At 42.1% G+C, this 11,393-nt stretch overlaps 1 protein-coding gene across 9 annotated transcripts in view; it reads left to right on the forward strand.

The window, feature by feature from the left end:
* SPATS2L (spermatogenesis associated serine rich 2 like) overlaps nucleotides 1–10,402 on the forward strand; it is a 135,279-nt gene extending 124,877 nt beyond the window's left edge. For all 9 annotated transcript variants that reach the window (XM_037912751.2, XM_037912754.2, XM_043525284.1 and 6 more), the window contains 4 exons: nucleotides 2,964–3,073; nucleotides 4,326–4,428; nucleotides 7,936–8,156; nucleotides 9,457–10,402. In XM_037912751.2, the coding sequence (XP_037768679.1) occupies nucleotides 2,964–3,073; nucleotides 4,326–4,428; nucleotides 7,936–8,156; nucleotides 9,457–9,855 (833 nt within the window). In that variant the 3' untranslated portion in view covers nucleotides 9,856–10,402. The remainder of the gene's footprint in view (nucleotides 1–2,963; nucleotides 3,074–4,325; nucleotides 4,429–7,935; nucleotides 8,157–9,456) is intronic.
* The last annotated feature ends 991 nt before the right edge of the window (nucleotides 10,403–11,393 follow it).

The raw sequence follows: 11,393 nt of genomic DNA on the forward strand, positions 1-11,393 counted from the left end.
TAGTAACACAGGAGGGAGATTGTCTGTCACAGGTGAAGATCCTATCGGTCTTTCACTGGTTTATAAACCTAAAGCGCTATGAGGGAGGGTCACAAATACACATGTTCTTGAAAGCTGCATTTGTATGTAGATCTCTTGAGTTAGCTGACAGGTGTTTAAAACAACAAAAAATCTGTGTTTTCAGATAAGTTCCTTGTGACTATACACGTGCGGAGGCAAAAGAGAAGAAATTATTCTAGCAAAATTTGACCATAATGTACACTTAAATGTTTCCTATGAGAGATATTCTAACACAAACGTGAAAGACATGTGGATTTGGAGTTCTGGGGGGACTTTTTTTTTTAAGATAATGATAGAAACAAGCCAGCAGTTCCTTGGTTACCTGCAAAGATTGTTATAATCACCTGGAGGGCATGCTCCTGCTTCCAATGAAATCAATGGCAAAATTCCCATTGATGTCAGTGGAGCAGGATCCAGTGCACAAATAAAGCCACATTTTAGAAATCCACAGTATAGCTCTGATGTTATCAGAGGGCTACACATTAATCTAGTCTGAGGCTAGAATCCACTTTTTGGGTTAAGTAAAACTAGTTATATTATACAGAGATACTAACCTAGGATGTACCTATTGGGTTCGTGCTGCATTAATATATCACTTTGGATTCAATTCTCTGCTCTCCCATTGACTTTATACGCGTGCTTGGACAGGTTTCTGTGCCTTTCTTTAAATTGCAGCTTCTGCTGTCGCTCAGGGCTATTGTGAGAGTTAGGGTCTGTAAAGTGCTCTTAGATCTTTGGGTTGCTGTTATTACTGAAAAGTGTGTAGTATTAATTAATAATTATGTTATTATTTATCTTCACATCTTTCCACCACATGGGAGGATTATTGAACTGATGATCATTTTTACTATTTCTGTAGGTCAAATTTCCCAAACTGGTAACCTTAACAGTGTGCAAAAATAGGTATTTGCATGTGCACCACATGCCAGTGTGCATCTGCAGCTGTGGAATTTGAGCACATGATTTGGACAGTCACTTTGAAAAATTTGGTCCTGAACCTGTAGAGACAGCATAGTTAGCACAATTTAAAATAATCCTTCAGCAAGGAATAATGTATAAACAAGGTGATCACTATAAAACGTAGTGACTTGTTTAACAAACCAACAGGGATTCCCCATGTAACAACGCTGGAGGCCATATTCCACATATGGCTAAGGATGATGGGTGGAATGAAAAGATCAGCTAAGGAGCAAAGTAAAAGGCCACCACTTAGCATAACTATCAGTGCGCTGCACTGCCACAGAGCCTTCCATCTGAGAACCTCAAAGCTCTTTACAAAAATTAGGGAATTAAGCGACACAAACCCTCTGTAAGATTTGGTCGTATTACACCTCGTTTTAATGATGGTATAAAGGAGGCACAAAGAGGATAAGGGCTTGTCTGCATGGGATGTTAGTGTGCAATAAAATAGGGTGTGAACTTTAAAATACAATAGCTGTCCCACACTAATTCCCTGCATGGACGCTCTTATTCTGCACTAAAAGTGCTTTGTGTAGATTAATTTTGCTAAACCACAAAAAGTCACTCTGAGTACAGGGTAAGAGTGTCCACACTCTAAAGTCACATCCTAGCTTATTACACAATAACTTCCCTGGGTACATAAACCCTAAGTGCCAAGGTCACTCAGGAAATCTGTGGCAAAGCAAGCATAGAAACTAGGGAGTAAATCCAGCTGTTGTAAATTGTCAGAGCTCCATGGAAGTCAACCAACTGTAACAGTAACCAACTGTAACCAACTGTAACAGTTTACATCAGCTGAGGATGTGTACCAAGGTCTCTTGGCTCCCAGTCCTGTGCATCAGCCATAAGAACACTATTATCATTATTTAACATTTAGATTTCACCTTTCCTCCCTTTGCATAAATGCAAGCCCCACCATTTCCCTACTGCTGAATCAGATTTTGCAAACACATGGATCCTCAATGTTTAGATAACTGCAAATTTCATTGTCCTCCACAATTTGTCATATTACATAATCCTAAGCATTAAGAAAGAGTGGGCCACTGCTACTGTGGTTCATAATATTTTTTCTAATAGCAGATTAGGGAGTGTAAAATAATAATTTCCTTATACAGTGTATACAACATGTGGAGTCTTGTATATTTAATATTTTTCATAAAAATCTTACGCATTTAAAATTTGTTACATAAATGGAATATGGCTTCATTAGCTAAACTGCATAAGAGCATAATCTGTACTTGAAATCAAAACCATAACTCTTAGAAATTAGACAAACTATATATAACAGAATTCTTTCAGAAGGGGATAAAATGGTCACATCTAAATAAAAGATATCATGCACCGGCTGTAAGGCTGTTGGCTCAAGTCACTTCCTGCATCTCAGCTGAGTCCTCGATGATTTTGTGCTTTAAAAAAAATAATTGGAAAAAGCTTAAAACACCATGTGTACCATCTGGTTGTCTAAATGTTGAAGAGCAGGTTTAACTTTGGGTGGGGATTTTGATTTTCTAACAGCATATCAATTTCATATCTTTCTTAACAATAAACGGTTAAGTTAAATCCTTTGATTTGGATTAATCGGTGCAGACAGGGTCATATGGATGGAAATGTGCTTGCCATGTTGTGTGTTTTCCATGTGTTGATGTACAATGTTAATGTACAGAGACAAGGTGGGTGAGATAATACCTTTTCCAAGCTTTCCAGCTGCACAGAGCTCTTCTTCCCAGACCTGAAGAAGTGCTCTGTGTAAGCGCAAAAGCTTGTCTCTCTCTCCAACAGAAGTTGATCCAATACAAGATATTACCTCACCCACCTTGTCTCTCTACTATCCTGGGACCAACATGGGTACAACAACGCGGCAAATAGTGTTAATGTACAGACAGTAACGAGTTAAAAAGTGATTATGTTCCTAGCACTAATGTATTATCCTTTTTGCCTGGCAGTGGAAATCTTGACTGCTCGTCAGAAAAGAGCTGAGGAGCTAAAGAGACTGACAGACTTAGCTAGTCAGATGGCTGAGACACAACTGGCTGAACTCAGGGCTGAAATCAAGGTTAGTCCACCAAGACACTTTCATTTGGATGTGTGCTCTCTTTACATGGAGACTAAGCCTGTGCTGCCAACATAACTTTGTATCCCTATTCTGTGCTATAAATGCTTAGGACCAGAACGTTGCTGACCATTTGTGGGTGTGGCAGGGAGGGGCGCCTGTTCAGGGCAAGCTTCTGTACTTCTGGCCAATGAATAGAAACTAGTATGGAGGTGGTCCAAGCTGCACCCTATTAAATAGTGTAGCAGGGACTTCTGCTATGTGTGCATCCCAGAGTTATTAGTCCCAATTAGTTGCGGCCGATATTGAGCCTGTAAGCTTAAAGGCCAAATAACAAAAACCTCTGCACAGTGGCAGAATGACACAAGCTCCTTTTCCCAAATATCAAATTGATGCATCAGTCAATCAGATTCTTCTTGTATTGTGCTCTGAAGCACACCAACTCAGACTGCAGGTGACAGCTTTGCTGAGATTGCCTTGGCACAGAAACTGACACTGGGGGTGATGTGACATCAGGAAGGAGGCCATCCCTCCAATAATGGTTGCTGAATGGCTGCTACTGAGGCTTTTTGGACTGTAACCAGTACCTTGAAGTGCACCTGTAAGTGAACAGGTAACCCCCAGAACAGAGTACTGCTGGTATATTATTGTAGCACACCAAAATACCTTGCTCTCTCCCCTCCCCCTGTGGAGGCGTATACAGTGACCAGGAGGGGCTACAAGTTGGAGCTCTGTATAACCCCACATGTCAGAACTCTCAGGGAGGAAGCCAAGAGCCTTATTTCTACCCTTTGGTACCAGTCACAGAGGAGGAAGCAAAGCTACAGAAGGGCATTCCCAGCCACTTCTATCAGGTTCTGCAAGTGAGTCAACAAAATCTTTTGGTGGAAATCAAAGGCCGCTGAGAGGCCTAACAATCATGAGGCCACTTTGGGCCTGATTCCATTTACACAAAGGTGCATTTGTACTGCTCTGGCATTGAAAAGGGGCCTTAAGTGGGTGTATTGTACAGTGTAATGTACACCTACTTTAAGGTCCCTTTACGCTGCCAGAGCTTAATACAGGATGGGAAACTCCTCCTGTTTTATCTGCTCAGATTCTGTGGAGAGAGCCTGAGCACTGATGGATGACAGACAGCGGAGACCTTACAGTGACCTTGGGATAATTAACATTAGGGTGATTTCTTCACCATCCATATAATGAAGTGGGCTACATTAGAATGTTAGTCAATGTTAATTTCCTTGTATTTTTGTAGCATTTTGTGAGCGAACGCAAATATGATGAAGAGCTGGGTAGGTCTGCCCGGTTCTCCTGTGACACAGAACAGCTAAAGACCCAAATTCAGCTCTGCGGAGAAAGTAAGTTCTGGTGATTTTCAAAGTAAGTGCTGTGTGAATGTAGCGACTACTTGACTTCTCTGCACTACCATGATGTCAAGGGACCAGATTCAGCCCTGGCATAAGAGGGAACAACTGCACTGATTTCAGATGATGTGTATTGTTTTTTGCAGAAGCTAAATTTGGTGCAAGGTATTTTACACCTGTCCTTCTGTAAATTTACTGAGATGCTCACAAACCATTGTCTGCTTCAAAAGTCATGTTCCCCGGATGCAAAATTTGACCTCTCTTATTTCTCATTATGTCATGCAAGACTTTGTATGTTTTTTTAAAAAACAAATACTTCAATGCTTTTCTCCTCCCACCAGCCATCCGCCTCTACTCCACCAGCCCCAGCACTCATGAGCAAACAAAAACATGGCATGGTGGAGGAAAAACGATTTCAGGAAGAAAACAATTTCCAGCTTCAGGTTTCCAAGGAGTTACTATAAATAGCAAGAAAAACAAATCGTGAATCTGCCAGAATGAATCTTGTGATTCCATCGCCTAAGAATTGTCTCCCTCGAGTCACATAAGTTTAATACACAAGAACACAGGAATTGCTATTGCAGAACAGTCTGAGGGATCCATCTAACCTAGTATCCTGTCTCTGTTACTGGCCAATCCCAGATGTGCTGGAGGAAAGCATGAATTTCCAAATAATGCATCTAATTGGGCACAGTGATCTTATGGTAACTATCTTGTGCCCTAAAGCTTAAGGATTTGGAAGTTCTTTAATTGTTATCCTATCTAGTGTAACCACAGCTGCTATTGATGTAAACATATACTTGTTTTTTTAATTTTACTAAATATTTCCCTAAATAACCTGCAGCTGCAGTGAATTTCACAGGTTAATTATTTTTATTTAGGCCTTGGCTCATCAGTGCAGTTACCTAACTCTAAGCACATGAGTTGACCCACTGAATTCAGAACATTGCAATCTGTAGGGCTATTACTCTTAAGGATAGTGGTGAGACAGGAGGGCATTGGACTGGGACTCAAGAGATCTGGACTCTATTCCTAGCTCGGCTGGAATAGTCAATTCCTCTCTCTGGGCCTTTGTCTCTCTCCCGTCCTTTGTTTGGCTTGTCTATTTAGAGTGTAAGATCTTCAAGGCAGGGACTGTCTGTCACTGTGTGTCTGTACAATGATTACCATCATGGGACCCTAACCATGACTGGGACCTTGAGATGCCACTGTAGTACAAATAATAACTAGTAATGTGCTTATAGGTAAGCATGTGCTGAAGGGCTTTGCTGACTTAGGGCCTTTTTGCAGGAACAACTAACACAAGTTTGTGCAAAGTAAGGAACTTGTGGGGTTTGAGCAGCCAGGGAGGGTAAGCTGCACAATCTGACAGTGTAAGACAGGCATTAGTGTGAAATGAAAGCAACAGGAATGATATACATCTGTGGGTGATGGACAGTGGGATTTTAAAGTGTTCCAGTTGCTCTCTCTCCAAAGTGTAATCATCTCTATAAGATCACTTTAAAATATAACACATCTTCATTGTACTTTTTTTTTTTTACAATTTTCTAAAGGAAAATATGTATTTTCTGTTAAAAAGTAAGCAGCCCACTTTATGACAGGCAGCTTGATGCGTGCGCTGGCTTCCACACCAGCCTGTCTGTCATAAAAAAGACAGAATGGTAGAATTCAATGCTAGCGCAGCTCAGATCATCCTCTCTGCTTACAAAAGAAAGACCTATATTTCACTGTTTTGCTCTGTGCAGTTCAGCAATATGGAGTTACATTATTTTTGCTAAGAGGTCACCTAGTGGAGGGAAATAAATAAGAGATTAAAAAAACACTACCAAAACTAGCTAGTGCTTGGTTTGTAAATACACTTGGCATTAGGATGCAACCTCTTTTTTCATCCTAGTGGTGGAGAGATGGGGAATCCTCCCTGAATAATGTTGAACATTCAATAAAACTATGTATCTGGCTGGAAACTTCCCTTCTCTCTGGACGCTGAAGACTCTGTCCACCATCTCTTGCTTTTGATGCATATTTGCATCATGTGTGCTTGTAAGACAAAGGTGGGACAAGGAAGTTCTGTAATCAGAAGTCAGAACGGAGTGAAGTGGGGCAGCCATAATCTATTTACAGCACCAGAGCCCTTTCTGAGACTGCTAATGGACCAGAAACTCAGATGGCTGAAGACCCTATAGAAGTGCTATAGGAATCCAGAAATGAAGAGTTGATTTTAGTGAACTTTAAGCCAAAATCTGTAAGTGTTTGAGATGCAACCCTTTGAATTGGGTGGTAGCAGAAGTGACAGAAACATGTGAGATTGTACAGTGGTAATTCCTCAAGTAGTTTTCCAATGGCATATATGAGACGAGTTTGTGGTCTCCATCAAGGTAGTAGTAGACAAGTGTCCATATCACAATCAAGCCTTTGGGTTGGCAGGCTCCCTATAGAGGCTAATTATTGAATGAGCCATGGAGACTGGAGTATCCTCTCACTCCTAGAGATGGCCTTTGCAACTTGCAAATCAGAGTAGAGGCACATTGTTGGGGCATAATAGGGAAGCTCGCATGGCATGGCTGTTATCCATGCTATACCTCTTCTGTGGAAGGAGTCAAAACTCCATCTCAGCAGCCTTTTATCAGCATGAAATTCACTTCATTTCCAGGCCAAATTCAGTCCAAGGTGTAAAGGGAAACAACCAGCATTGGATTATCACATAGACAAAGTAGGCACATGCCTAGGGCCCAAATTCAGGGAGGAGGCCCAGGGCCTACCAAACAGCCATGCAATTCACTCATCACATCCAGGCTGGCCATGCTCTGGATTCACCAGGACTGACTGCTCATCTTGCTGCTACTTGTGGTGTTGCTCACCATGATGGAGGGGTAGCTGGGCCAAATCTGAATGGCACTACAACCCCATGAGCCAGGTAACAATGCCACTCACTCAAATTTGGCCCAGCCATCCCTCCACCATGGTGAGCAGTGTTCCCTCTAATTTTTCCCACCCATGTGTGGAATGAATTTCATTATGTGCACCAATATGGAGGTGATGTGTGACACATCACCTCCATATTGGTGCACATAACAGTATTCATGTGGTGGGGTTCAGAGTGTGGGAAGGGGCTCAGGGCTGGGGCAAAGGGTTGGGGTGCAGGGATGTGAGGGCTCTGGTTGGGGGTGCAGGCTCTGGGGTGGGGCCGGGGATGAGGGGCAGAGGGTTGGGTGCAGGGGTGAGGGCTCTGGCTGGAGGTGCGGGCTCTGGGGTGCAGCTGGGGATATGGGGTGCAGGAGGGTGCTCTGGGGCTATGGTGGGGAGAGAGGACTCCCCTCAGCTCTCTCCCCCCGCAGCAGCACCTGGGCTGGAGAGGAGAGGGCCCTTTCTCCACTGTAGCAGCTCATGGACCTGATTCTGAAAAGACTCCACTGAATTCTGGTGTAACTGAGATAAGAATCTGGGCCTTGTGTTTTGGTGCTGATGATGTACCTGATAACACTGAGTGTTTTCCTTTTGTAGTTTCTCATCCAAAGAACAACTACTCCTCAAGAACACCATGCAGTTCCATGCTGCTGTCAGTGACTTCGCATGTGGCATCTGGCAAGCAAAGTACACACTCCCGAAAATCCTCTAGTCACATCAAGAACTTTGATAGTAAAACGGCCAGCACTAAAATGCCAAATCATCTTATTTCCAATCCCACAGAATCCTCTCCCCAAGTAACCCCAACAAATAAACAGGTGAGAAACTAGAAACGAGCTAGACTGAAGTTCAACAGTCACAAACTCATGGGAAAATCTGCGGTATTCCAAGTGAACAAAACCAAACCAAATACCATTCTGCAATACATCACATGCAATTCGCCACTGACAGGGATGGACAAAATGAACTAGTAGATGGTTTCCAAATCCAGTTTCATGACTGCGTGGAACATAGGTGATGGGAGAACATCGGAATTGCCGTACCAGGCATAGATCAATGCCCTGTGACCACTACCAGTTGCTTCAGAGCAAGGTTTTCAAAACCCTGCATGATACCTAATTGCCCTACACTATGCTATGGGGAAATATTTATTCCTATTGGTAAGTGATCAGCTCATGCCTTCAGGACCTGGTAGATCTTGAAATTTGAAATCTGCCTGATTTCAAGAGAATTATATTATTTCACAAGTTCAGTAGTTCTGCTAACTATATTGTGGCATATTTATATCTGTTTCATTTACAGGAGCACCCTGCAATATCCTTGTCCTGTAGTGCTTATTTAGGTAAAGCTCCTGAGGAAGTCAGGCTGAGTTTTGCCTGACCAGGGATTACAAAATGGGACAGACCCATAAAGAGAAAATAAGGAGCATTTTATAAGTTCCGTGTGTACATAGAATCTGCTGCCATAGCAGTCATACAACTCCATGGAAAACCACCACTTTCCACAACCGATAAAAACTCGCTCTCTGTAGGTGGTAAACAAAATGGGCGTCTCCCCCATCCCTCTGGATTCTTAACTCTTTTCTTTCCACATGGATTTCCGCTGTTTCTTTCTGCAGCTCTTACCGTACTATTTACACAACGCTTTACTATCCAGAAAAATAGCAGTTGTGTTCTGGGGGGCCGAGTCAGAGTGAACCTAGGTTCAGACCCTCAAAGGTATCTAGGTGCCTCACTCCCACTGATTCCAACAGGAGGAGTAAGGCACCTAAATACCTTTGAGGGTCAGGGCCCACGTGTTTTTACTGCTACTTAGCTTTGCTGCTGGTGTTTCTGTGGAGCTGTCTAATACATCATCGCCTTTTGACCGGCACGCGCATTTGCAGACTGCTCAGGTGCCAACTCTGTAGTGATGGTCTTGTAGATGTAGCAGTTTTTAACAGAGCTCTAGCAATGATCAAGCTTATATGTTCTGTTACGTACAGGGTTAAATGCACTGGATGCATAAGGAATTTGATTCTGCATATACTTATTAATATTCACTGTGTTATATTTGTTTTTAACAAAATCTTTTAAGGGGGCATGCAACCTAACAATCATTCATTTTCTTTCTTGGTAGAATGGGCCGTCTAGCCAGAGACGAAGATATAACTCACAGTATCACGGCATCCGGCTCAATGGATCGGTCAAGTCACAAGGTGCCAGTAACGAAACAGATCAAAATAATATAAAGAGCAGTTCCAGATATGAACACAGAAGACAACAGCATAATAGTTTCAGACCTAAAAACAAAGGAGCTATGAAAAATCAAGACCAGTCCACAGCTACAAGGACCACTGAGAATCTCACACATACAGAAAAAACCCAAAGAAAGCATCGTACACCAGACAGCACCGAGCCCAGACCATTCCACAGCAGCGTTGCTAGGGTATCTCAGTGCAATTTATGTCCTGCAAGAATAGAGGTCTCTGCTGATGCCACTGTTCTTTCAGTGCCAGCTGTGACTTTGGTGGCTTAAATTCTCACCACAAAGAGAGACAGAGCAGATTTATTTTTTTCCATTTCAGTATCTCGCTCAAGAGGCTAGTTGAAATGCTGACAAAAAGCTAGTCTGTCAGAAAACAGAATCAGTTTAAATCAGTTGCTGCTTAAAAACCTGTTGGTATTTTTATTAATTCCAAATAATCAATAATAGTTCACCTCATACTTTCAAGGCTTTGCTCAATGTGCCCAAGGTTATTTTTGTCATGACAATGCAGCATTTTAGCCAGGCAGTATTTGCTTCTTAGAAAAATCAAATCTAGGTTGAAAAAAATAAATTGAAGATTAAATGCATAGTAGCAAGATGCCTGCTATAGATATGCGGTTGTACCAGTCCACTTTGTTGTTTGTAGAGCTGCTAATGTAGAAAGTTTATACATCATGGTCTGCAATGAAAACAGATGCTCTTATAGAATTTTTCTGTACAAGTCTATACAGCGCTCTTTCTCTCCATATATATATCTATATTATATACTCACAGTATTGCTCTATACAAAACAAATTAAAAAACATAATGCATTTGATTTCTGTCTGTTATTCCATAGTGAAAGATCTGTAAGATCAAGTATAAATTGTATTTAATACATAACATAGTATTTTTCATTGGTAAACTACTCAGTCTGGAAAAATGCTCGTTTCTTAAGTTTGGAATGTATATAGTCACGGTTATCCAGGTGCACAGTCCAAATCGCCACCTTTATCCGTCACTTTTCTATGAATAATCAGAATTATTTTTTTGCGTATGAAAAGTTGCAGTTGAATCCAAACTGTTCCCACAGGAGAGCTATGACTCTTACAGCTCTGTTCTGGCAACGTGCAGCAGAAAGCGGAGAGGGATATTTGAGTGGCTATCACATCCATCTGAATTTTCTATTTAAAAAAAATCCTAGATAGTTTTAATGTTCTGATTCTGAATTTCAAAAAGCTTGTTTCTTCCAAAAAAATTAAAAGCCACTCCCTAAAATCTCTAATGTTTGCTGCTTTGCAGTACCAAATCACATGAGCTTCTCATTTGTTTATACTCACCTTTGCAGCAACAACCACCCTCAACATGCACTTTAGGCCCAATCTTGCAGTTCTTGTTCAAGTAAAAATCCCACCAAGATCAGTTCTCTTTTATCAGTTGATTTTTAGGGCTTTATTCCTTCCTTGTTGAAATTTATCTTAGACGTTTGGGACCTGACCTCACGGGTGTCAACTGGAGTCTTTCACTAACTTCAGTGGATTCTGGATCAGGCCCTTACTTTCTGTTGTGGACTAGATTCCAATACCCTGAGTCACACTGAATAGCACCCTGAGCCACAGGTAGCTCTACTGACTTCAAAGGCCATGTCTACACTACCCGCCGGATCGGCAGGTAGTGGTCGAGCTATCGGGGATCAATTTATCACATCTAGTGTAGACGCGATAAATCGATCCCCAATCGCTCTTCCGTCGACCCCGGAACTCCACCACGGCAAGAGGAGGAAGCGGAGTCGACGGGGGAGCAGCGGCCATCGATCCCGCGCCGCGAAG

This window comes from Chelonia mydas, chromosome 11 (genome assembly GCF_015237465.2).
Source record: "Chelonia mydas isolate rCheMyd1 chromosome 11, rCheMyd1.pri.v2, whole genome shotgun sequence".
Taxonomy (NCBI): domain Eukaryota; kingdom Metazoa; phylum Chordata; order Testudines; family Cheloniidae; genus Chelonia; species Chelonia mydas.